At 39.9% G+C, this 26,777-nt stretch overlaps 1 protein-coding gene across 1 annotated transcript in view; it reads left to right on the forward strand.

Moving 5' to 3' along the window:
- The first annotated feature begins 343 nt into the window (after window positions 1-343).
- AGO4 (argonaute RISC component 4) overlaps window positions 344-26,777 on the forward strand; it is a 40,923-nt gene continuing 14,489 nt past the window's right edge. The window contains exons 1-13 of the mRNA XM_042996470.1: window positions 344-404; window positions 9,412-9,577; window positions 13,604-13,724; window positions 15,821-16,002; window positions 16,191-16,327; window positions 16,489-16,623; window positions 17,303-17,390; window positions 20,206-20,353; window positions 20,612-20,731; window positions 20,855-20,983; window positions 21,224-21,357; window positions 22,462-22,646; window positions 23,959-24,118. Coding sequence (XP_042852404.1) covers window positions 386-404; window positions 9,412-9,577; window positions 13,604-13,724; window positions 15,821-16,002; window positions 16,191-16,327; window positions 16,489-16,623; window positions 17,303-17,390; window positions 20,206-20,353; window positions 20,612-20,731; window positions 20,855-20,983; window positions 21,224-21,357; window positions 22,462-22,646; window positions 23,959-24,118 — 1,724 coding nt within the window. The 5' untranslated portion in view covers window positions 344-385. The remainder of the gene's footprint in view (window positions 405-9,411; window positions 9,578-13,603; window positions 13,725-15,820; window positions 16,003-16,190; window positions 16,328-16,488; window positions 16,624-17,302; window positions 17,391-20,205; window positions 20,354-20,611; window positions 20,732-20,854; window positions 20,984-21,223; window positions 21,358-22,461; window positions 22,647-23,958; window positions 24,119-26,777) is intronic.

A 26,777-nucleotide genomic window follows, 5' to 3' on the forward strand; every position in this document is an offset into this window, starting at 1 on the left:
CGGGCTCGGTGGACCCGGCGCCCGGGGCCGCGCACGCCCCCTCCGCGAGCCGGGACCCTGGGCCGCGCGCGCCCCGCGCCCCCTCCCCGCCCGGCGGGCGCGCGCGCTGGCTCCCGCTCCCGCTCCCGCTGGCAGCGGTGGCGGCGGCGGCGGGGATTGTTTTTGTTGTCGCTGAGGCCGGAAGAGCCGCGGGAGCCGGGTCCCTGTCCCCGGGCCGGGCGCCGCCGCCGCCCCCTGCCCAGCGCCCGCGCCTCCGCGGCGCCCCCCCAGCGCCAATATTCCGGAGATCAAGCGTTACGCGGCGGCGGCGGCGGCGGCGGCGGCGGCGGCGGGGCCCGGAGCGGGAGGCGCCGGGGACCGGGGCGAGGCGGCCCCCGCCGCCGCCATGGAGGCGCTGGGACCTGGTGAGGAGTGCGCTCGGGCCGGGGCCGGGTCGCGGCCCCGGGACTGGTGGGCGGGCGCGCGGGAGGGCCCGTCGCTCCGCGTGTCCCCCATCGGCCCTTGCTTACCTGGGTTCGGGCCGTCAGGCTTGGGGGAAGGGGATCCGTGCCCCACAGCACAAGGCAGAGGGAGCTGACCCGGGCCTCGGGGGGCGGAGACCCCGCCCCAGCCTGGAGAGACAACCCAGGTCTCGAGGTCTAAGGGAGGCAGGCCCAGGATGGAGACCCGGGTTCCCAGGGGGAGGGGAGACCTAACCCAACCTCAGGGGGGGCGGTCTGCGCTCCAGGGTTGAGGCAGTCCAGTTTGGTCCTCAGAAGAAATGATCTGTGCCAGGTGCTCAGCTGAGGCCTGGCCCGGACTGGACCAGGAAGGACCCCCTTGAACTGCCAGGGGTATTCTTAGCATGGGGCCACACCCGTGTTTTTCTTTGCACTGGTAGACAGTCCAGAGCCCTCAGATAAGGAAGAAGAACTTCGCCCAAATACTTCTTATGACCCCCAAAGGCCAAGGGGCAAAGTACCCTCCCTTTCTCGAAGGCCCTGAAGTCTTGGGAAATATGGTCCTATGCCTCTCTTAGTCTGTGCGACAGTCCCAGAGTGATCAGGGCTAGTGCCTTAGTGACAGGTGAGTTACCAGCGAGCCCGTTCTAGCATAAGCTTTAATGCCCTGAGTTCTCTTCTCACTGGGTTATGGGTGGTTGTGGGGATCAAATAAGGGGAAAGTGCTTTGGAAACTGTAATTCCCCATCTTTATGAATGACCTCTGTTTATCTCCCCCAGTTGGCCCAAACCAAAGGAACCATTCCAGGTTATAACAGCTGCCCTGCAGACTGAGAACCTGGTGCTCCCACCTCAAACCGCACCAGGTTTCTAATGCCTCGGCTAAGTAGGGCAGGGTTTAGAGGCTGTGATAGAATTAACTTTAATATCAAACCCTGTCTACATAGTGGACTTCGTTGTAGGGCACTTCATTTTTTTAGTGGATGGAAAATTCACTTTGCCTTTTGAGTTTGGAAACTTTGCAGGTTTGTTTACTTAGAACTTGTTTACATAGCTGAGTGATTAAACCCTACCTTAATTGGCTGCTTAAAGTATTTTTTAAAGGCCCACATAATCAAATTTCATATGCCTTTTAAAAATGAATTGGTTTGTGACATTAATATTATTTGATAAACCTCAATGTGAGCATTACTCTGGGTTCCTTCAGCTATGTCCCCCGGCTAAAGGCATGATCATGTCTTTAGGAATGTAACAGACTTCTGTTCAAATCCAATCTAGTAATTTAATAGTTGTATAACCTTGGGCAAATTACTTAATTCCTTTGAACTTTCATTTCCTCATCTATAAAATGAGGGCAATAATAATTATGTGCTGCAAGATTGTTGTGAGAATGAAATGTATGTGAGCAGTCTTATTGTGGAGACTAATGCATTGTAGGTATTCCACAAATGTTTCTTCTTCCCTTCCGGTTAGTAATTCATAATTGAAGCAACTGTTGCATTTTATGACTGATCCTGGAAGAGACTATGTAACTGTGTATACAAACTGAATTTCATGGAAAAGATCAACCTGGTAGAGTTAGGAGAGGCCTAGGGACTTTGTTTTTTTGGTTGGTTTTAGCTTTTGCAGATTTGAAGACTTAGTTTGCTCAGGATTGTGGAAAGTTCTCACTAATCACACTTTAAAGACACAAATGAGGGGCGCCTGGGTGGCGCAGTCGGTTAAGCGTCCGACTTCAGCCAGGTCACGATCTCACGGTCTGTGAGTTCGAGCCCCGCGTCAGGCTCTGGGCTGATGGCTCGGAGCCTGGAGCCTGTTTCCGATTCTGTGTCTCCCTCTCTCTCTCTGACCCTCCCCCGTTTATGCTCTGTCTCTCTCTGTCCCAAAAATTAAAAAAAAAAAAAAAAAAAAAACGTTGAAAGACACAAATGAATATATTAAAATGTCACATAGATCTTTCCTGTTGACTGGAATATTTTCTTGTCTGCTGTCTAGCAAACTCCTTTTCTGGTGTCACAGTATCTTGGAAACCCAATTAATAATAAGCTGCTTGCTGAGCATAGAATTGGAGCAAAGGGAGTTGATAGTCTTGTGGGATATTTTATCCAGGCTGTCTTAGGACCAAGAGAGAGGCACTTCAGTTTTGTTCAAACACCCTGGTCTAGTGCTTTCTGCCCTCCTCACTTGAAAATCATTGAAGCATTCTTAATCTTACTATGCTCTCCCCTCACCCCATTTTGGTTTCTGGCAATAATAACTTAGAAATGTATTCAGTTAGATTACCATTTATTTTGGCTATATTAATTATGTTTATTTTTACAGTGCTTTACAGTCCGGAAGGTGCTTTCATAGCTCTTAGCTCATTTGATCCTATGAGAGGTAGGTGAGGCAGGCATTAGCCCCATTTTACAGATGAGTAAAGAGATTCAGAGAGCGTAAGTGACTTCAAGGTCTCAAGGCTGAGAGGTGAAATGCAGATGAGTCTGGGTCATCTGACTCCTAGTCTATTGCCCTCTTCTTCATTTTTTAAAAATGTTTTTTTAATTTTTATTAATTTTTGAGAGAGAGAGAGAGAGAGAGAGAGAGTGTGTGTGTGTGTGTGTGACTGGGGGAGGGTTAGAGAGAGAGACACAGAATCCGAAGCGGGCTCCAGGCTCTGAGCTGTCAGCACAGAGCCTGATGTGGGGTTCAAACTCATGAACCACAAGATCATGACCTGAACTAAGGTCCGACGCTTAACCAACTGAGCCACTCAGGTGCCCTGCCCTCTTCTTCATTTAAGGTTGACTTCCTGCAATCTGTGTTGAGTAATGTTTCCTTTTCAGAAGATGTAATTTTCTGACTTTCTCACTAAATTTTGGAGATACCCCCATTATAAAGCCCAGGGACCTTTGAGCACTGACTGTATCAGTTATTCAAGTACAATCGTAACAGCTAACATTTATCAAGCACTTACTATTATCAGGTGCTGTGGTAAGCCTTATGTATACATTATCTAATAGGATCCTCAAAATTGATTTATGAAATAGATTCTATTATTACCACACTTCCCATATTTTATAGATGAGGAAACTGAGGCACACAGTGACTAAGAAACTGGCCCAAAGCCATGCAATTAGGGAGTGGTAAAACCAGGGTTGAAACCTACACAGTTTGGTTTTGCCATAGCCACTATGCTTTACTTTCTTTGTAAGCAATTTGCTAAATTCAAAGAAATCAGCTTTGGGAACATTTTAGGTTATAGTTTTCTAAATAAATCTCCTAAACTTATTCAAAGAAATGACCACTCACCTCCTCGCTTTTCTCTGCTACCAAAGAAAAGGAACACACTATCTATCTTTCTCCGTTAACCCCACTTCTTTCATTTCCTCTGTCTCTTTCCCTTTTGATGTCAAGTATTTCAGAGAAATATAGATACCACAGGATTGTGAAGTACATTGGGAAGAAAAAGCACTGGGCTGGGAGTTAGGAAACCTAAATTCTAGTCACAAATTAAAATCAAAGCTATATGTGCTTGGGCAAGTCATTTGCTCCAAAATTCTGTTTCTCAATTTCTATCCTAAAGCTGGATTTATGATACAGTGATTGCTTAAATATACCTTGGAATATGCAGGGCTGACTTGTCTATGATTTAATTGGGTGAATTCAGTATGACTATCACCATTGATATTATTTATTATTTATCTCTTACCTTGTTTTTAAATGTCTTACCACACCTAGAGTATATCCCTTCTATGCCAGAAGTGGAACTCAACTCCAAGCAATAATATTTTTAGTATAAATTATGCACTTTTGCTTTAATGAAAAACAATAGTCAATTCCTGGGTTTTAGGACTGACTGGGTTTCTGTTTGGTTTCTATCTAGAGCTAGAGATGATTGGTACAGACATACCTTGGAGATATTAGGGGTTCAGTTGCAGACCACCACAATAAAGTGAATATCACAATAAAGCAAGTCAAGTGAATTTTTTGGTTTCCAGTGCATATGAAAGTCACGTTTACACTATACTGTAGTCTAAGTGTGCAATAGCATTATGTCTAAAACAAGTACATGCTTTAAAGAATACTTTATTGCGGTGCGCCTGGGTGGCTTAGTTGGTTAAGCATCCGACTTCAGCGCAGTCTGTGAGTTGGAGCCCCATGGCAGGCTCTGTGCTGACAGCTCAGAGCCTGGAGCGTACTTCTGATTCTGTGTCTCCCACTCTCTCTGCCCCTCCCCCACTCATGCTCTGTCTCTCTCACTCTCAAAAAATGAATAAATGTTAAAAAAAAATTTAAAGAATACTTTATTGCTAAGAAGTGCTAGCCATCATCTGAGCTTTCAGTGAGTCATTATCTTTTTGCTGGTGTGGGGTCTTGCCTTGACGTTGATGGCTGCTGAAAGATCAGGGTGATGTTGCTGAAGTTTGGGGTGGCTATGGCAACTTCTTAAAATAAGACAATGATGAAGTTTGCCATATCAATTGACTCTTCACAAATCGTTTCTCTGTAGCATGCAGTGATGTTTGATAGCATTTTACTTATAATAGAACTTCTTTCAAAATTGGAGTCAGTCTCTCAAACCCTGCCACTGCTTTATCAACTAAATTTTTTTAATGTGTGATAGCTCTATATACTTTTATTTTTAATAGTTTATTTTTTAATTTACATCCAAGTTAGTTAGCATATAGTGCAACAATGATTTCAGAAGTAGATTCCTTAATGCCCCTTACCCATTTAGCTCATTCCTCCTCCCACAACCCCTCAACTAAATTTATATATTCTAAATCCTTTCTCGTAATTTCAACAATTTTCACAGCATCTTCACCAGGAGTAGATTCCATCTCCAGAAATCACTTTCTTTGTTCATCTGTTTTTAAAAAGTGTTTATTTATTATTTGAGAGAGAGAGAGAGAAGAGCGGGGGGTGGGGGGCAGAGAGGGAGAGAGACAGAATCCCAAGAAGGCCTTGCACTGTCAGCACAGAGCTGACATGGGGCTCAAACTCAAACTGCAAGATCATGACCTGAGCCAAAATCAAGAGTTGGATGCTTAACTGACCAAGCCACCTAAGCACCCCTCTTTGTTCACCTATAGAAGCAATTCCTTTCTCATCCATTCAAGTTTTATCATGATATTATAGCAGTTCAGCCACATCTCCACGTCTCATTCTAGTTCTCTTGCTATTTCCACTACCTCTGCAGCTACTTCCTTCACTGGAGTCTTAACCTGCTCAGAGTCATCCATGAGGGTTAGAATCAACTGCTTTCAAACTCCTGTTAGTGTTGATTTTTTTGACCACTTCCCATGAATCATGGATGTTTTTCATGACATTGGGAATGGTGAATCCTTTCCAAAGAGTTTTCAATTTACTTTGCTCAGATCTATGAGAGGAATCACTATGACAACTATAGCTTTACAAAATGTTTCTCAAATAGTAAGTCTTGAAAGTCAAAATGACTCCTTGATTTATGGGTTGCAGAATGGATGTTGTGTTAGGAGGCATGAAAGCAACACTAATCCTGTTGTATACGGCTGTCAGAGCTCTTAGGTGACCAGGTGCATTGTCAATGAGCAGTAATCTTTTGGAAGGAGTCTTTTTGTCTGAGTAGTAAATCTCAACAGTGGGCTTAAAATATTCAGTAAACCATGTTGTAAACAGATGTGTCGTCATCCAGGCTTTGTTTCACTTATAGAGCAGAGGCAGAGTAGATTTAGTGTAATTCTTAAGGACCCTAGGTTTTTCAGGTTGATATATAAACATTGGCTTCAACTTAAAGTCACCAACTGCATTAGCCATTAACAAGAATCCGTCTGTCCTTTTGAAGTTTTGAAGCCAGGCATTGACTTATTCTCTCTAGCTGTGAAAGTCCTGGATGGCATCTTCTTCCAGTATAAGGCTGTTTCATCTACATAGAAAATCTGTAGCCACCTTCATTCATTATCTTAACTAGATCTTCTGGATAATTTGCTGCAGGTTCTACATCACCACTTGTTGCTTCACCTTGCATATTTATGTTATGGAGATGGCTTCTTTCCTTAAACCTCATGAACCAACCTCTCTCTTCTAGCTTCAAATTTCACTTCTGCAACTTCCTCCCCTCTCTCAGCCTTCACAGAATTGAAGAGAGTTAGGGCCTTGCTCAGGATTAGGCTTTGGCTTAAGGGAATTTTGTGTCTGTTTTGATGGATTGGTTTGCTTGTTTATTTATTTATTTAGAGAGTGAGTGAGCACAAGTTGGGAGGGGCAGAGAGAGAGAGAGAGAGAGAGAGAGAGAGAGAGAGAGAATCCCAAGCAGGCTCCACACTGTTAGCACAGATCCCCACATGGCACTCGATCTCATGAACTGTGAGATCACGACCTGAGTCGAAGTTGGACGCCTAACGGACTGAGCCACCCAGGCACCCTCATTTTGATCTTCTATCCAGACCACTAAGAGTTTCTTCGTATAAGCAATAAGGTTGTTTTGCTTTCTTAACACTCGCATGTTCACTGGAGCAGCACTTTTAATTTCCTTCAAAAACTTTTCCATTGCATTCACAACTTGGCTGAGTCTTTGGTACAAGAGGCCTACTTTTGGCCTGTCTTGGCTTTCCACATGCCTTCCTCACTAACCTTAATCATTTCTAGCTTTCGATTGAAAGTGAGAGACGTGGGACTCTTCCTTTCACTTGAACACTTAGAGGCCATCATAGGGTTATTAACTGGCCTACTTTCAGTATGGTCGTGTTTCAGGGAATAGGGAGGCTCAAAGAGAGGAAGAGAGAAGGGAATGGCCAGTGAGTGGAGCAGTCAGAACACACAACATCTTTGTATTAACTTTGCTATCTCATATGGGTGCAGTTCGTGGCACCTCAAGACCATTACAACAGCAACTCAACAATCACTGATCACAGATCACCATAACAAATATAATAATAATGTAAAAGTTTCAAATGTGAGAATGACCAAAATGTGACACACAGACATGAACAAGTGCTGCGGCTGGAAAAATAGCGCCAATAGCCTTGCTCACTGCAGGGTTCCCACAAACCTTCAATTTGTAAGAGACTCAGTATATGCAAAGCACAATAAAGTGCAACTAAATGAGCTATGCCTGTACTGTTCAACTCAACATTTATTGAATTCCTACGATGTGCTATAGTCATTGAGTTAGATATTGAGGAGGTAACAGTGAACTGAAGGTCCATTTCTTCTAAGAATTTACAGTCCGATGGCCGAGACAGTAATTTAACACATTGTTTCTACATACTTGTGCTATGTACTCCCTTATACAGAGGGTCTTGGATACACCAAGGATGCATCTTCCAGTCTGGAAGCCTTCCAGAAAGGCTTTCCAAAGGAAGTCACACCTTACCTGAGTTTTGAAGGAGTAGAATTTAGAAGAAGAATCAACCATGAATTTAATCTGTGAGAAGATTTTCAATACTTTAAAAATTAGTATACAGAGATCTGTCAACACACATTTCGTTAAAGGGTTTGCTTTGATTTTCCTAAGTGATGTTGAACCAGAATAGCTTCTTGCTTCAAAGTTTTCTCTCCTTTGAATTGCCTTTGTTCTTGGTGAAATGCCTTGGCAATAAGAACCTGTTGTAACTTTCCATTGTAATCACAGCCCACTGTACTCAACACCTATTTGTAGCAGAAAAGATGTTTATTTTTTAGGCCAGTGTCTACTTGACATTATCCTCAAAAAGAAGTAAGTTTTCTTTAGATAAATATTACCCAGTCTGTGTTTCCTCAAATCCTTATCTCCTGAATAGTGATAGGTATTTGATTTTAAAAACAGAGAAAATTTAGGGGAAAAATAAGTTGGGTAAATGATTAACATTATTTATTATAAAACTCATTAGAGAATTTAATACAATAATGCACATTGAAACTTTGAGAAGGGAGACAATATGCAATTTCTTTAGCTTATGGAATCTTTTCTTTTTGTGGAATGTTTTGTGAACCATCAATGGAATAATTTGGGTTGACTGCCCTGTCTAGACCAGAACTTCTCGCCCTCAGCACTATTGATATTTTGGGTGGATACTTCTTTGTTGTAGGGGCTGTCGTGTGCATTGTAGGATGTTTAGCTGTATCCCTACCCTATGTCAGTAGCACCCCCTGAGTTGTGACAACCAAAAATGTCTGCAGGCATTTGTCAAATGTTTCCTGGGGGATAATATCTCTCCCACACTGAGAACCACTGGTCTAGGCTGTAAGTTCTTTGAAGGCAGACACTCTTTTTCCTATATGATAATTATATAGGTTATATATAACCTATATATAGTGCAGGTTGACATGTAATAAACGAATAAACTAGACATTATGATCAAGCAATGTCACGTTGTCCAGATAGAATCTGGACATTAGGTTATATGCTTTAGGTTATAAAGTCTAACATTATTGGTATTGTTTCACTATCTAAATTAGCAAGTAAATTAATAAATGTAGCTGCTGTTAATCTCCTGCCTGTACAAACTATAATAACGGAGGCTAGTTTGTGGGGGATTAATAGATGATCGCCAGCCTGAACATGGTGATGATCCCTAGAGTTTAGGGATGGTTTTATTTTAAAATGCATATAATTTGGGGGCATCTGGCTGGCTCAGTCCATAGAGCATGCAACTCTTGACCTCAGGGTTGTAAATTCAATCCCCACATTGGGTGTAGAGATTACAATGTAGAGCTACATTGGGTGTAGCTACAGACCTGATGCTCATAGGAAGTTTTATACAGTAGCCTACATCTGAGAGGAGACCATCATACTGTCTATATAATTTTGACATCTCCCATAATCAAAATGATAGCAATATGGCAAAATATTTAAAAATCTAGAAAACCTGAGGTTAAAAGATATCACAAACTCTTTATGTCAGAGTATCTTCAGTGAATAATAAGATCTCAATAATTATATCCATTATTATTAACATCATCACGATTGTGAAGGGAGTAGTGTCCTTTATGACCAAATAGCACATCAAATGCCTTTCAATCTCTTCAGGACCTCCATCCAGCCTGTTTCAGCCACCTCGTCGTCCTGGCCTTGGAACTGTTGGGAAACCAATTCGACTGTTAGCCAATCATTTTCAGGTTCAGATTCCTAAAATAGATGTGTATCACTATGATGTGGATATTAAACCAGAAAAACGGCCTCGTAGAGTCAACAGGTAAGGACTAGAAAGAGTAGATTTCTATATATTTAAATGTATATCATTTATTTTTTATGTATCATATTGTTTTCTAAATTCTTTCATCATGTAGGCTTTGTTTTTTCTCTAAGATGGTAAGTTTCTTGATAGCAGCTTTGTTGTCTCATACTTGGTTATCCTCTACAGATTCTAGCAGTGCTGGGTACATTATTGTCCAACAGTAAATACTTACCAAATGAAGGAGAAAGTCACTCTCATTGTCCAATGGTAGCAGAAATTTAAATAATAAAATAAAAATAGGTGAAGCGTTAGTATGTACAGGAAACTAGAACTATCTGAAAATTCTGGGGCTTCTGGCTGGCACAGTTGGTAGAACATGCGACTCTTGATCTTGGGGCTCGAGATCAAGAGTCAAGACCAAGTTCGATCCTGAAATTGGATATAGAGTTTAATTAAAAATAAAATCTTAAAAAATAACTATCCCGAAATTAATTTTATTATTAAGTATTGGTATTGGACATGAGAAAAATTTAAGTGTAAAGACAGAAGAATCATCTTGGAGTATTGAAAAAGTGAAGTTCAGAGAGAAGTTCTGTTTAATTCTAACATTACCCAAGTGGGGTCTGGATGAGATGATTTAAGCCTTTTTGGTGTGTATGGCAGGAATTTACCAAATGTGAAGACATAGTCCTGTAGTAGATATCTTTACAATGCTAAGAGCACCCAATTTTCTTTTTTCTGTTTTCACACCATCGTATTCAACAATCCTTAATATTAAGATCCTTGCTTTCTAAGAATGCCTTTGGTGTCAAGTGTAATATTTTATGCTACTGGATATTTTTCTTATTATAGATCAATAACATGGCTTTCTGGTACAGTTTAATCTCATGCAAGCCCTTAATTTTTTGGCTATTATATAACTGAAATCAACTGTAATAGTTACCGTTAATGGCTACCATTAATCCATTCAACGAACATTTTATTAAGTGCTTACTATGTACCAGGTATTGTTCTGTGCTCTGGAAATACAACATGAACAAAACAGGCAAAAATTTCTACCCTTGAGGAGCTTATATTCTAATAGGGGAGAAAACCAAAAATAAATGAATCAGCAAACAAAAATTATTACGTGTTAGTTGGTGATAAGTGCTATGAAGAAAAATTAAACAGGGAAAGAAAATAGAGAATGGGGGTGGGGTGAGCAACTGAGATGTTTTTAATAATTTTTTGGAGGTAGTGTCAGCACGATGTGCTGATGGATTAAACACGGGATATGAGTGAAGAAATGAGTCATGACTGATCACAGGGTTTTTGTCCTGTGCAAGTGGAAAAAATGGAGTTGCCACTTGTTGGAATGGGGAAAACTATGGGAGAAGTCAACAGGGCTGGCAGATCAGGAGACCTGTTTGGGCATGTTAGGGCTGAGATGTCTATTAGACATCCTAGTGGAGATGTTGAGTAGGAACTCGAATAGATGAGGTCGGATTTAGGCTGGTGACAAACATTTGAAGGTCATCAGCATATTGGTGGTAAAGCCATGAGCTGGGTAAGATTATATGGGAAGTGAGCGTGGTTAGAGAAAAAAAGACTGTAAGAGAAAAGATTCTAAGCACCCCAATATTTAAAAATTAGGGAGATGAGGAAGCCAGGAGACTGGCATGGAAAGGCCACTGGGATAGGTGAAAACCAGGACAGAACAAGGAGGCAAGGGAAGAAGATGTTTTAAGTTGGAAGACTTTATCATCTAATGTTTAAGGAACACTGAATTTAGCATTGTGGAGCTCACTGGGGACCTTGACAAGAGTAGTTTTGGTGGAGGAGAAGTGGAGAAGGTTTAGGAGAGACAGGGAAAGAACAATTAGAGACAACTTCTTTAAGGGATTTTGACACAAAGGGGAACAGAGAAATGGGATGTTCAAATGGGGAGGAAGTCAGGTCAAGGAAGTTTAATTTCTTTGAAGATGAGAGAAATGATAGCATATCTGTATGCTGAAGGAAATAATCCAGTAAAGAGGACAAATCTGATAATTCAGAAGAGAGGAAGATCCTCGGAGTCCTATCCATGAGCACACCAGAGTAAGTAGGCTTATTGTGTGACAAGCACTGTTGTAAATATTCTATGTATATTTATTTACTTAATACAACAAACTTTTGTGGTAGATATTGTGATTATCATAATTTTACAAATGAAAAGAAACAGATAGGTTTCTTGTAACTTGCCCAAGGTCATGCAGTTCTGCCACTTATTCACTCTGTGACCAGGGGCAGATCACTTGCCTATGCTGATTTTTTTTTCTTTAAAAAAAAATTTTTAATGTTTATTTATTTTTCAGAGAGACAGAGTGTGTTTGGGGGAGGGGCAGAGAGAGAAGGAGACATAGAACCCAAAGCAAGCTCCAGGCTCTGAGCTGTCAGCACAGAGCCTGACACGGGGCTCAAACCCACAAACCGTGAGATCATGACCTGAGCTGAAGTCGGACTCTTTACTGACTGAGCTACCCAGGTGCCCCAAGTATTTTTTTTCTATTTATTATGAAGTAGTATTTTTTTTTTTTCTGTTTACTATGAAGACAATAATCATTGGCCTACTTGTCTCACAAAATTGTTGCATAGATTAAGTGAGAGCAGAGGTGAAAATATCTCTTCACTATAAAACTATTTATGGTTATAATTTAAGAATGTAGGATGAGGGGGCACCTGGGTGGCTCAGTCAGTTGAGCGTCCGACTTTGGCTCAGGTTATGATCTCGTGGTCTGTGAGTTTGAGCCCCACGTCGGGCTCTGTGCTGACAGCTCAGAGCCTGGAGCCTGCTTCAGATTTTGTGTCTCCCTCTCTTTCTGCCCATTACCCGCCCGTGTTCTTTCTCTCTCTGTCAAAAATAAACATTAAAAAAAATTAAAAAAAAAAAAAGAATGTAAAATGAGGAATTACCCTGCTAATACGAAAATGTATTGTTCTTAAGTTAGCTTTTTTTATTGGTAATATATGATACTGCATTTCTCCATTAATTTTTTTCAGTTGCGTGATTGAATTTATAAATGTGTGTCTTTTCCCACAGATTTTATTTGTGGAATATTAATGCCTTATCCAGTTGTAATATGTTTTGGCTTTTAAGATATAGTTCGCACATGTAACATTCACTAGACGTTGGTGAGATATAGAGCTATCATTGACTCTAACATTCCAAAATCTCACATGCTCATCTGTCCATCTCAAACCATATACTCTAGTTGCCAGGTAACTAGAGCCGGCATACAGAGTGGTCCAGCATATATATAGATATATATATATGTATATATATATATATATATATATATATATACACACACACACACACACACACACACACACACACATACGCACACACATACACACACACAACAACCCTGAAGTAAAGCTAGGCATGCTTGATTGAGGCTTTCATTCTAAAAAGAAAGAAACTACATTGGTAATCTTTATGGAATAAGGATATTTTACATTTCCTTCTCCACACTGCTCAAGAGTACTTTGGCATAAAGCAAGACAGTATGCAGAATAATAAATTACCAGCATTTGGCAAAAGGATTGACTTATTCCTTGGAGTATATGCATCTTAGATTTATTGGTCCTCAGATTTCTGAATTTCTGCCTACTCTCTTCTCTGAAACCATTATACTTGAATGAGGATGTTTAGTTGCTAACAATTACGAATTACGAATATTCATGCCAAACTTAGATGCCAAAGATAGGTTATTCTCATAAGGCTATATTTATCATCAGAGAGGATTGTGAAAAATAAGAGTTTGAGAGGCTGCCATAAATTTTATGCTCTCTTTTTATTCCCTGCTTTCTTATCATCTCATAGCTGCCTTTGCTCACTTGTTGCCACCTTTCTTTAGTTGACCATTGCTAACTATTTTTTAATTACTGAAGTCAATTCTAACTTTAACTCTTACTTTTTCCAAGTAGTTTTGAACTCCATTTAGGTGATTAAAGTATAGCGGTAGTTTCCTTACTATTCACCATTTCTCAAAGCTAATTGCCACTCTCTCCATTACTGTTAAGAGAGGTAGTAGACACAATGGTACGGCACTTCAAGATGCAAATATTTGGTGATCGGCAGCCTGGCTATGATGGCAAAAGAAACATGTACACGGCACACCCACTGCCAATTGGACGGGATAGGGTAAGTGTTAATAGTCAGAAATGTATGATAGGCTTAGGTCATTTCCGTAGAACAAGAATGTTTCCCTTTCTAATGGCAACTTATTTCTTTTTTTTTTTCCTTATTTTTAAAATTTTTATTTGTGTTGAGAGAGAGAGAGAGAGAGAGGAAGGGGCAGAGAGAGAGAGAATCCCAAGCAAGCTTCATGCTGTCAGCGCAGAGCCCTATGTGGCACTTGAACTCATGAACTGTGAGACTGTGACCTGAGCCGAAACCAAGAGTCAGGCGCTTAACCAACTGAGCCACCCCCGTGCCCCATGGCAACTTAATTCTCAATTGTTTCACATAGTGTTGATAGATTTGTTATTGTGTCCATATTCCCTTGTCCCTTAGTCAATCAATAATTGAAGATGAGATAAGCATTAGAATCTAGATTGATATGTCATCTCTACATACATTCCAAGGTTTTCACATTGCTAAAGTACTTGCTACCTGAATCTGAACAATGGAGTCTTTATAGAGTATAGAAAATTATCTAAACCCACTGATGAAAATATTTGTAATACCATAATAACTTTTTCTAAATTTATTTTAATTAGAAAAACAGTATATAAATATCTACTCATTATAAACTTACTTAGACAATCTAGAAATACTGTGATTTCCAGCCTCCTCACCTGCCTATACCCTTCATCCCATTTTCCTTTTTAGAGGAAACTATTCTAATAGTTCGATATGTATCTTTTCAGATATTTTTATGTGCGTTAGCTATTTATGCATATGTTTATGTGTAATCTTGTTTGTTTGCATATCATTCTATGATTCACTTTATCACTTAACAATATGTCTGGAAGGGGCACCTGGGTGGCTCAGTCACTTAAGTGTCCAACTCTTGATTTCAGCTCAGGTCATGATCTTACAGTCATGGGATTGAGCTCTTCACTGACATTGTCGAGCCTGCTTGGAATTCTCTTTCCCTCTCTCTCTGCTCCTCCCTGACTCACACTCTCTCTAAATAAACAAACAAACAAATAAATAAATATTAAAAAAAAAACAATATGTCTGGGGGATCTTTCCATTTTTTTTACATTTAGAGGTTTTATTATTTTTTTTAATTCAAATTCTTTTTATTGTGGTAAAGAGTACATATGTAAAAATTACTATTTTATCCATTAAAATGTTTTTTTTAATGTTTATTTACTTCTGAGAGAGAGACAGACAGACAGAGCATGAGTGGGAGAGGGGCAGAAAGAGAGGGAGACACAGAATCCAAAGCAGGCTCCAGGCTCTGAGCTGTCATCACAGAGCCTGACACGGGGCTCAAACCCATGAACTATGAGATCATGACCTGAGCCAAAGTCAGACTGTCAACGAACTGAGCCACCCAGGCACCCCTTAACCATTTTTTTTTTTGAGAGAAAGAGAGAGGGAGTGGAGGAGAGGGGCAGAGGGAGAGAAGAGAGAGAGAGAGAGAGAGAGAGAATGAATCTTAAGCAGGCTCCACACTCAGCACAGAGCCCGATGTGGAGCTTGATCCCACAAATCTGGATCATGACCTGAGCTAAAATCAACAGTCGGATGCTCAACTGTTTGAGGCACCCAGGTGCCCCTAATTAACCATTTTTAGGTGTACAATGCAATGGCATTTAGCATATTCACATTGTTGTACAGTCGTGACCACTATTGATCTCCGCAAGTTTTTCATCCTCCTGTACTGGAAGTATGTACCCCTTAAACAGTAAGTTCCCCTCTCCTCTTCCTCTAGTTCCTGCTATCCACTGTTCTACTTTCCGTCTCTACAAACTTGACTATTCTAGGTACCTCATATATATGGAATCATACAATCTTTGTCCCTTTGTGTCTGGCTTATTTCACTTAGCGTAATGTTTTCAAAGTTCATCCACGTTGTAGCATTCCCCTTATTTTCAAACTATTATTTGCATAATGGTCAATACTAAATTATTCCCCTATTGATGGAGACTTAGGTTGTTTACAATGTTTTGCAACTACAGAAAGTGTTAAATATCCTTATGCATAGACTATATTGAGTATTCCTGGGATCTTTTTTTCAGCCTTTGTAAATAGGTATATGTAAATGTGATTTTTTTTTTCCTTAGGTTGATATGGAAGTGACACTTCCAGGTGAGGGTAAAGACCAAACCTTTAAAGTGTCTGTTCAATGGGTATCAGTTGTGAGCCTTCAGTTGCTTTTAGAAGCTTTGGCTGGGCACTTGAACGAAGTCCCAGATGACTCAGTACAAGCACTTGATGTTATTACAAGACACCTTCCCTCCATGAGGTTAGTATCTTCATTTGAGTTCTTTCCCAAAATGTCAGGGTTTTTTTTGGTAGGTTGCATCAGAGCCACTGAAAGGTTTCTGCATAAGTCATAGTTCAAACTTGGTTTCAAGTTTGTTTATAAAGTTGAGAGAGAAATGAAAGACCTTGCACGCTTTTCATTGTGAAACATGCCAACTATTTTTTCAGGTACACTCCAGTGGGTCGTTCTTTTTTCTCACCTCCTGAAGGTTATTACCACCCTCTGGGAGGGGGCAGAGAGGTTTGGTTTGGCTTTCACCAGTCTGTGAGACCCGCTATGTGGAATATGATGCTCAATATTGATGGTATGATGGAATTCTCTTTTGATTCTTTGTTCTTTTGGCTGGTTGTGTTTTTTTTTGTTTTTTTGTTTTTTTGTTTTGTTTTGTTTTGTTTTATTTTGTTTTGTTTTTTGTGGTGCTTTCCCTCTCCCTGAAGCTAAGTATCCTTCCTCTCTGTTTGTTAGTATCTGCAACTGCTTTCTACCGGGCTCAGCCTATCATTGAGTTCATGTGTGAGGTTTTAGACATTCAGAACATCAATGAACAGACCAAACCTCTAACAGATTCCCAGCGTGTCAAGTTTACCAAAGAAATCAGAGGTAGGTATTTGCATTGTGGTAGTCTCAGAAAGGTAGCTCGACACGGTGGAAAGAGCACAGTCTTGGAGTCAGACACATCTGGGTTTCTAGCCCAGCCCAACCAGTTCTATCAGTGGGACCTGTGGCTAGATACTTAATCACCATGAGTCTTAATTTATTCATCTCTAAGGTAAAGATAATAATATGTATCTTTATGGTTGATGTGAGAATTAAAGGCAATTAAATGTATAAAGCTTCTTGCCCAGTAGCTGGCACATATCAGACACTCTAAGCCTTACCCACTTAAAATCTTCCGTTTTAATAAAATAACACAAGTTCATTTATTATCCCTTTGGAATTTCTTTTCTTCTTGTTATTAGCTTTCTTCTCTCACTAGAACACAAGCTTCATCAGGGCTATCTCTAGATCTGATAATAAGTACCAGAGTAGTTGATGCATAGTAGATATTTATTGAATTAATTAATAAATTTAAGTAGATTGCACATCTTAAGTCATCTGGGTTCTAAGTTTTTCTTCTTAGCTGAGACTTTTTGCCTGTACATGATGAAATTGTTCCCATCCATATCCTTGCAACTTTTGTCCTGTACAATGCCATGCCTTTCCAAAGACATTTAAACCTGTTTTCATCACTTTGATTTTAACTAACACCCAATGTCTTAACTTTTTTTTTTTACTTCAGGTCTTAAAGTTGAGGTGACCCACTGTGGACAGATGAAACGAAAATACCGAGTTTGTAATGTGACTAGACGGCCAGCTAGTCATCAAACGTATGTTAACCACATCTAAAATGATACTGTTACATTTTTTGGTAACAGAGGAAGCTGCTATAATCATTTGAGAAATTGGCATCCCATATTGTAATCTTCAAAATCACTGTAATCCTCTTTTAAGCACCAAAGCTTTAAAAAATGTTTTAAGTATTTTTGATGGAGACATTTAGAAAACATATCTCTTGGCGTTTGATTCATTTCACCTCTTAAACACAGAGGATGCAAAACACAGATCAACTTTTATGTAACAATGCCGAGTCATGATTAAAAGCATCCTTTATTATACTGTTGTAATTCTCAATGCATGTCCCAAAGGGTTTGTCAAGGCCTATACATCATATAAGGCTGTCATGGGAAGATAATTGCTTTGTGTTTTGTTTGGATTTTTCTCTCTTTGTAGTTAGTGGCTACTTCTTCCAGCTGTCAGTATGTATGGCATGCCTCTTAACAGCTCACTCATTTCCATTTTCCAAACTTATTTTTCTTTTCTTTCTTTTTTTATACGTTTTTTAAGTGTTTATTTATATTTGAGAGAGAGAGAGAGAGAGAGAGAGAGAGAGAGCGAGCATGAGCGGGGGAGGGGCAGAGAGACAGATACAGACAGAATCTGAAGCAGGCTCCAGGCTCCGAGCTGTCGGCACAGAGCCCGATGTGAGATCATTGGAGGTGCCCCTCCAATCTCATTTTTCTAATCACCCAACTTCTAATCCACTGGGAACTACACATAATCAGAAAATATATATGAAAGTGCTTTTTTTTAATTTACTATATCTGTAAGTTTTATTCTTGTAATCAAGATCTTTAAATTCATATCTGACATAAATAATTATTGGCTCCTCCAAGTAAAGAGCATGAACTTAAATATATAAACGACATTATTTTGTTTAGTCAGAAGACTTTTGTTTGTTTGTTTATATTCTACTCTGACTTATTTTTTTAAACAAATTTTTTAATGTTTGTTTATTTCTGAGAGAGAGAGCACACACGAGTAGGGGAGGGGCAGAGAAAGAGAGAGGGGGACAAAAGATCTGAAGTGGGCTTCGCTGACAGCAGACAGCCTGATGTGGAGCTTGCACCCACAAACCATGAGATCACAACCTAAGCTGAAGTGAGACGTTCAACTGACTAAGCCATCCAGGTGCCGCTAGTCTTGACTTTATTTTAGATCCATGGTTCTCAACGCTTAAACTTTAGTGTACATTGGGGCACCTGGGTGGCTCAATTGTTTGGGCATCCGGCTCTTGATTTCAGCTTGGGTCGCAATTTCATGGTCTATGAACTTGAGCCCTGCATCAGGGTCCGTGAGACAGCGTGGAGCCTGCTTGGGGTCCTCTCTTTCTCTGTCCCTCCCCTGCTTGTGCTATCTCTCAAAATAAATTTTAAAATAATAGTAAATAAAAAACCTTTAACTTTAATCTACATCAAAATCACTGGGAGGGCTTTGTTCTAGATAATAGAAGTTTTGGAGTGATCTCTGGATAAATGTGGTATATTAATTCAGTGTGATTTGATTAAATTCTTCAGTAAAAACTCATATGCATCTGATGTGAATTTCTTAAGAGTTATAAAATAATATTTCATGTATCCTTCATATTATACCATTGACTTCATTCTCTAGGGGAAAAAAATGTTACCCAAACTTTATGAAGTCACTATTGAGGAGTGTAGCTTTTTTTAAAGAACTGTATCTTTTTCATTAATTACTTCACATAATCCTATAAGAATAATTACACTTGTAGGCTTGTATGATCTTTGCATACAAATTAAAAGCACATAGTTTTAACGTTTTTATTTATTTTTGAGACAGAGAGAGACAGAGCATGAACCGGTGAGGGTAAGAGAGAGGGAGACACAGAATATGAAATAGACTCCAGGCTCTGAGCTGTCAGCACAGAGCCCGACACGGGGCTCAAACTCACAGACCGTGAGATCATGACCTGAGCCGAAGTCAGCTGCTTAACCGACTGAGCCACCCAGGCACCCCAAAAGCACATGGTTTTAAATATCACATAGGTGATCCTCACTGCATTGTTACTTTGTAGGGCTGTAGCAGTTAAGAAAACAGATTAAAGTTATTACCAAATATTTGCACCAAGTATTTGAGATAATTTGCCCCCTAGAAAAGCCAAAGAAAGGGAACCTCTTAAATCGCACTCCCCAGTTTATATTATATATCCTGGCAAAGCCTCATTTTCATGTATTTAGTCTTGTTTCCCCCAGACCCACATATATCTGTCCTGGTTTGGGGATCTGGAAATTGGCCTCAATAACTATGTTACATTCATGTTACAAATAGTTCTCTTAAACAAATAAAACTTCTGTGTGGGGGGTGCCTGGGTGGCTCAGTCGGTTAAGCATCTGACTCTCTCTTTTTTTTTTTTTTTAATTTTTTTAAGTTTATTTATTTTTGAGAGAGAGAAACAGCACAAGCAGGAGAGGGGCAGAGAGAGAGGGAGAGAGAGAATCCCAAGCAGGCTCCGCACTGCCAGTACAGAGCCCAACGAGGGGCTCAAATCCACGCACCGTGAGGTCATAACCTCAGCCAAAATCAAGAGTCAGATGCTCAACGGACGGAGTCATCCAGGCGCCCCAGCATCTGACTCTTGATCTCAGGGTCATGAGTTCAAGCCCACTTTGGGCTCCACGCTGGGTGTGAAAGCTCAAAAAAAAAAAAAAAAAAAAAAAAAGAAGATTGACCTTTGTTTTTTAAGTGACTGATCAAGGTAGAAAATGTTTGTAGGCTTTTGTTTGCTTGCTTGTTTAAGAAAAAAAAATCTCGAAGAAATTTCTGAAAAGATATTCTCTCCTGTAGTTTTCCTTTACAGCTAGAAAATGGTCAAGCTATGGAATGTACAGTAGCCCAATATTTTAAGCAGAAATATAGTCTGCAGCTGAAATATCCCCACCTCCCCTGCCTCCAAGTGGGACAAGAACAAAAACATACATACTTGCCACTTGAGGTAAGCTAAGCTGAATTTTCTTTTGCCAAATCTGCCAATCTCTTGAATGAGTTAAAAAAAAAAAAAAAGAAATCACGTTCTAGGCTAGTGGCAGAATCTAGTATTAGTTTTTAAAATGTTTTGGGCAAATAGCTTCACCAGGTAACAGCATTTTCATGTTTTGAGGAATAGAAGATGTAAGATACAGTTTAGCTCTATCTAAGGCTCACGACATAGAAACCCATTACACAAAACGAATTTCTCTTTGCCTCTCGGTAGGTCTGCAATATTGTGGCAGGACAGCGATGTATAAAGAAGCTCACGGACAATCAGACTTCCACAATGATCAAAGCGACAGCAAGATCTGCACCTGATAGACAGGAGGAAATCAGTAGACTGGTCAGTAAGTCATGGTCTTCAAGATAAGCTAGCTTTAAGATGAGAAAAGAAGAAAATATAAAGCTCCTGGTGGGACACAGTTACTCTTTGGTTTTTATATATGCAGGCTTTCCTGTTCCTTAGGTGAAGAGTAACAGTATGGTGGGTGGACCGGATCCATACCTTAAAGAATTTGGCATTGTTGTCCACAATGAAATGACAGAGCTCACAGGCCGGGTACTTCCAGCACCAATGCTGCAGTATGGAGGCCGGGTAAGCTTTTTATTTTATTCAGCAAGCTTCTTCCAACAACCAGTCAAAAAGAGAATAACCCAGGGTTTCTCCACTACACCACACTGAATTTACCCATAGTTTTGTTCAGTATTGCTTTTTGTCTTTTGGCTAATACCAAATAGAATTTTGTTTATCCCCTCATCAACATTAAAATGGCCTTAGATTGTAATGTCTTTTCTCTTTTCTTTTGTTTCTTTTTTGTTTTGTTTTTTTTTAAAGAATAAAACGGTAGCCACACCCAACCAGGGTGTCTGGGACATGCGAGGAAAGCAGTTTTATGCTGGCATTGAAATTAAAGTTTGGGCAGTTGCTTGTTTTGCGCCTCAGAAACAATGTAGGGAAGATTTACTAAAGTGAGTATCTTCATATTTTCAGCTTAGTAATATCCCTTCCAGATATGAAAATACCATCTTTACATGAATGTGCTATGTGCACTGGCACCAAATCCCTGACTCCTATAGTGACACCATCTGGCTATAGGAAAAAGACCTTGTATTATAGTAAATTGCAAACTTGGGAATGACAGTAAGAATCTGAGTCAGCTTTCTTACATTTAGAGCAGAAATTTGTGACTCACAAGGCCAAAGCAGTGACAGTTGGCAAACTCTTCTGAGTTCTTAGTGAAGCTTCCTTTGGTATTAATTGTATCTTTCCAGCTAAGATAAAAACTAGTCCATCTTTAATCATTATAATTTACTAGTGAGCTTGTTTTATTGCAGGGTCACTGACTAAGATCATTGGTTCATGTCTTACAGATGCAGCTATCTATAGAAAGGAAGTTAGTAAAAAGGGTGGAAAACTCAAGGCAGGAAAAGGGAACTGGATGAAAGAAAGGAATCTTACAAATCTTGACAAATGCACAAAAGAAATTCGGAAAGCTTTATACATATATTAAAGTAACTTCACAAATTTAAAATTTAAAACTTCACAATGAATTTTATTTTTTTAAAGTGATGATTTCTTTTGATATTGTTATTGAATCAAATCTATTACAAGTTTGAATGTAATCCTAAATATACTGGTTTGTGTTTCCATATTCTCAATTGAACACAGGCTTACCCAACTATTCTCGTGCCAGGCTTACCAAAATACACATTATCTGAAATTTTGACTTTGCTTTTCTTTAGTTCAGAATTATTGACCTGAATGTTTAAAAAAAATCTTTGAACAAAAATGCTATTATAGTCCCTGGGGCCCCGTTGAGGTATACTTATTTAAAAATTCAAAATGATAATCTGATAGCTTAATATTAATAACACAGATTCTTTGTGCATTATAATTGCAGTGATACAATTGCCAGCCCATTTTTGGCAACCGGTTATGGATTTTTTGTTTATTTGTTTGTCTTTAATTTTGGCTAAGAATGTGCAAAACTGAAAGAAGTGTCTTTGAGGAAAATAAATGCTAGGAATGTACTCTGAAATGAAAGCACTGTACTACTGGTTCTATTTTACCAGGAGTTTCACTGACCAGCTCCGTAAAATCTCTAAGGATGCAGGGATGCCCATCCAGGGCCAGCCATGTTTCTGCAAGTACGCACAGGGTGCGGACAGCGTGGAGCCCATGTTTAAACACCTGAAAATGACATATGTGGGCCTACAGCTCATAGTGGTTATCTTGCCTGGGAAGACACCAGTGTATGGTATGGACCCCTTTAATATTGAATGAGGGATGATTTCAAATAGTTGGTCAGGATAAGCTAGGTTATGCTGCAGTCACAAACAACTCCAAACTCTCAGTGGCTCAGATCATCCAAGGTTTATTTTTTGCTTTTCCTGTGTGTCCACTGAGGTAGACTGTGGCCTTTGTTACATGTCATCATGTTATTTTTCACTCTGAGACCCGGGTTGGCATAGCAGTTGCTATTTGGAATGTTCTTGGCCCCTTGGCAAAGAGAAAAGAGGGCTCTGGAAGACTCTTAACATCTGCAACTTCTGTTTTTGAGAGAGAGGGAGAGGGAGAGGGAGAGGGAGAGGGAGAGGGAGAGAGAGAGAGAGAGAGAGAGAGAGAGAGAGAGAGAGAGAATGTGTAGATGTGTAGCCAGGGCAGAAAGAGGGGGAGAGAAAGAATCCCAAGCAGGCTCCTCACTATTGACACAGGACCCAATGTGGGGCTCGATCTCATGAACTATGAGATCATGACCTGAGCCAAAATCAAGTTGGATGCTTAACTGACTGAGCCACCAGGTGCCCCAACATCCACAACTTCTTGACCACAACCAGCCACTGGCTCTTCCCAACCTTTTTGCGGGAAGCAAGAATGGGGGCCAGGAAGTACAGTGGGAATGAGTGTCGGGCATACAGTACCATTCCACCGTAGTCCTCAAAGCAGGAAGACCTGGAATGTTTGGTAAAAAGCACTTAAGAATATCAGAGTGGGGAGGAGTGGGAGAACCTACCACTGGCAGAAAAGAAGCTGTCTAGTTTGTATCTATTATCACAAGAATGATACAAAAGTTCCTTTGACTGTCATCTGAGTGAGGGATTTGGGAGCTACAGACCGGCTGTTTGAACTTTACAAAATGTCTTCAACTCCCTCTGGAGTTGTCTCTTCTGTTACTTTCTGGTTATCTCTGTGTTTAGAGGGGAAGAGGGGGAGGGTGGGAGAAAAATACTGAAAATTCAAAGAGCTGGCGTGTATACTGATAGGGAGGAGCTGGGAGATGGATTCCTTTGCCAGACCAGTCCTGTGGAAAAAGTAACCTCGGGGGACTGCGTTAGTAGTGGCAGGCAGCATCCAAGGGTAAAAGGAGTGGCCTAGCTTTAATGCTTACCGGAGGGAAGAAGAGGGAAATTTCCCTGGGGGTTTAGCAGATGAAATAGCCGCATCTAGCACAGGGTACCGTATACACTAGGCACTCTGTAAATGTTTATGTGTGGATTTTTCCCTCTATTCTTAGTAATTAGGAGAATATTTAAACATTGTTAAATTAATTAATGGATTTATTCTTATAGCGGAGGTGAAACGTGTTGGAGATACCCTTCTGGGTATGGCCACACAGTGTGTCCAGGTAAAAAATGTGGTGAAGACCTCACCCCAAACCCTTTCCAACCTTTGCCTGAAGATAAATGCAAAGCTCGGAGGAATTAACAATGTGCTTGTACCTCATCAAAGGTAAGATTCTGAACTCTGTTTTTTTCCGCTCTTGCGTTATATATAAGATCGAATGTAACGTAATTCACAGTAAAGCACACAAATCTCAAACATGCATCTCAATTACTTTTTCTTATATATGTATGAATGCACTCATGTAACCACTACTCAGGTGAAGACGTAGAAAATTTCCGGGACCTCGTCAGGCTTCCTTGTGGCCCTTCCCAACAGAGAACCCCCAGAAGTTAACACTCTCACCATAGATTGGTTTTGCCTGTTTTTGAACTTCATGTAAATGGAACCGTACTACATGTCATGTTTTATGCCCGTCTTCTTTTGCTCATCATTATGTGTCTGGAATTCATTCATGTTACTGTATTAAGTAGTCATTTGTTCTTTTTCATTGTTGTGTATTATTTCATTATGTGAATATACCACAGAATTTTAATCTGTTCTGCCACTGACGGATATTCTTATACATTCATTATACATTTTTTCTATATTTTTGGTAGAATTTAAGTACTCTTTCTCTTGAGTATATATCCAAGAGCAGAATTGTTAAGTTGTTGAGAATACATGTATTTAAAAAAATTTTTTTTTTCACGTTTATTTAGTTTTGAGACAGAGAGAGACAGAGCATGAACGGGGGAGGGTCAGAGAGAGAGGGAGACACAGAATCCGAAACAGGCTCCAGGCTCTGAGCTGTCAGCACAGAGCCCAACACGGGGCTCGAACCCACAGACTGCAAGATCATAACCTGAGCCGAAGTCGGTCGCTTAACCGACTGAGCCACCTAGGCGCCCCGAGAATACATGTATTTAGCATCGATAGATGCTGTCAAATAATTTTCCAGAGTGGTTGTACCAGTTTACATTTCTGCTGAGAGTTCTGGTTGCTCCATATTCTCACCAACACTTGGTAGTATCAGTCCTTTTAACTGTAGCCATTTTGTTTGGGTGTAATAGTATCTCGTTATGGTTTTAATTTGCATCCCCCTAATGATTAATCACGTTGAGCACAATTTCATATGTTTGTTGGCTATTTGGATATCCTCTTTTGTGATGGGTTTGTTCAGTTCTTTGCCCATTTCTTTATTAATCTTTTCATTAATTTGTAGTTTCCCTATCTACTGAGATAATATCTGACTTGTTAACTCTGAAATGTTTCCATGTGGGGGCACCTGGATGGCTCAGTTGGTTAAGTGTCCAACTCTTGGTTTCATCTCAGTTCATGATCTTGTGGCTCTGTGGATCCGAGCCCTACATCGGGCTTTGCACTGGCAGTGCGGAGCCTGCTTGGGATTCTCTCTCTCTCCATCTCTCTGTGCCTCTCCCTCACTTGTGCTGTCTCCATCTCTCTGAAAATAAACTTAAAAAAAATATTTTCACGTGAAATTCTGTATGTGAAAGCAATTTGAAAAGATAAATTTAGGGCTGTGGTATTAGTCATTGCTATACTTAACAAGAATGTGAAATTGAGTGCCTTGCTATTAGTACAATCATATTCCAATTCTTAATTTTCCCTTGAATGAAGCTTATAGGTAACAAAATCCTTCCTACAACATTGGTAGATGAGGTCTGCAGGCCATATGGGAAGTTAAGCTAAAATCTGAAATCATTTAATTTCACCCCAAACATTTGAGACAATATAGCATAGTAGCCTAGAGTGCATACTTTGGTGTCTGACTTCCTAAGGTTTGGATTCCAACTTTACCGCTTCCAAGTTATGTAAGCTTGGGTGAGCCCCGTATTCTCTTCTGTCTCATTTTTTAAATACGGAAAATTGAGATGATAATTGTACCGTAATTCCTCATGGAATTTTTCTGAGGGCTAAATCAGTCAATACAGGTAAAGTGCTTAGCACAGTGACTGGTACATAGTGTATGTAAGCTGTTACTATGTTACACATATGTATGTGATAGATACATGCCGTTGTACTGCTCTGTGCCAGACCCATGTTGCATAACGATACATATAGAGAAATCTAGCACAGCCTCTGCCCTCATGGAGATATCTATTCTTTAGTACCCATTATAGGAGATTTTTAGATTTGGGATGTCTCCTATATTATACTTAAATAGTTAGAACTCAATTCCAAGCCCTACCTTAAAGAATTTACCAGAGAAGGATGCATTATATTTTTCTCCTTGATTCCTTAGAAAAATCAGTGCCAAATAAATGAATTCATTCTTTCAACAAATATTTATTGAGTGCCAACCTTGAGCTAGGCAGTGTTCTAGGCACTAGGGATGCTTCAATGAACAAGACAAAACAAAACAAAATTCCTTCCCTTGTGGAACTTATATTCATATGTGTGTGTGTGTGTGTGTGTGTGTGTGTGTGTAGACAATAAATAAAATAATTTACTGGGGTGTCTGGCTGGCTCAGTCATTAGAGCATGTGACTCTTGATCTCAGGGTTATGAGTTCAAGCCCCACAATGGGTATAGAGATTAGTTAAAAATAAAATCTTAAGAAAAAATAATCAAGTAAAATATGTGGTGTAAGTGATGAATACCACAGATTAAAATAGGGAAGTAGATAGACTCAATTCTCTTCTCTAAGCCTCACATCTTAAAAAGCATTGAGGTCTCTCTTTCTCTCTCTCTCAAAATAAATAAACAAACAAATAAATAAATTTTTTAAAAAACGGGGTGCCTGGGTGGCTCAGTCAGTTAAGCG

This window comes from Panthera tigris, chromosome C1 (assembly GCF_018350195.1).
Source record: "Panthera tigris isolate Pti1 chromosome C1, P.tigris_Pti1_mat1.1, whole genome shotgun sequence".
NCBI lineage: Eukaryota > Metazoa > Chordata > Mammalia > Carnivora > Felidae > Panthera > Panthera tigris.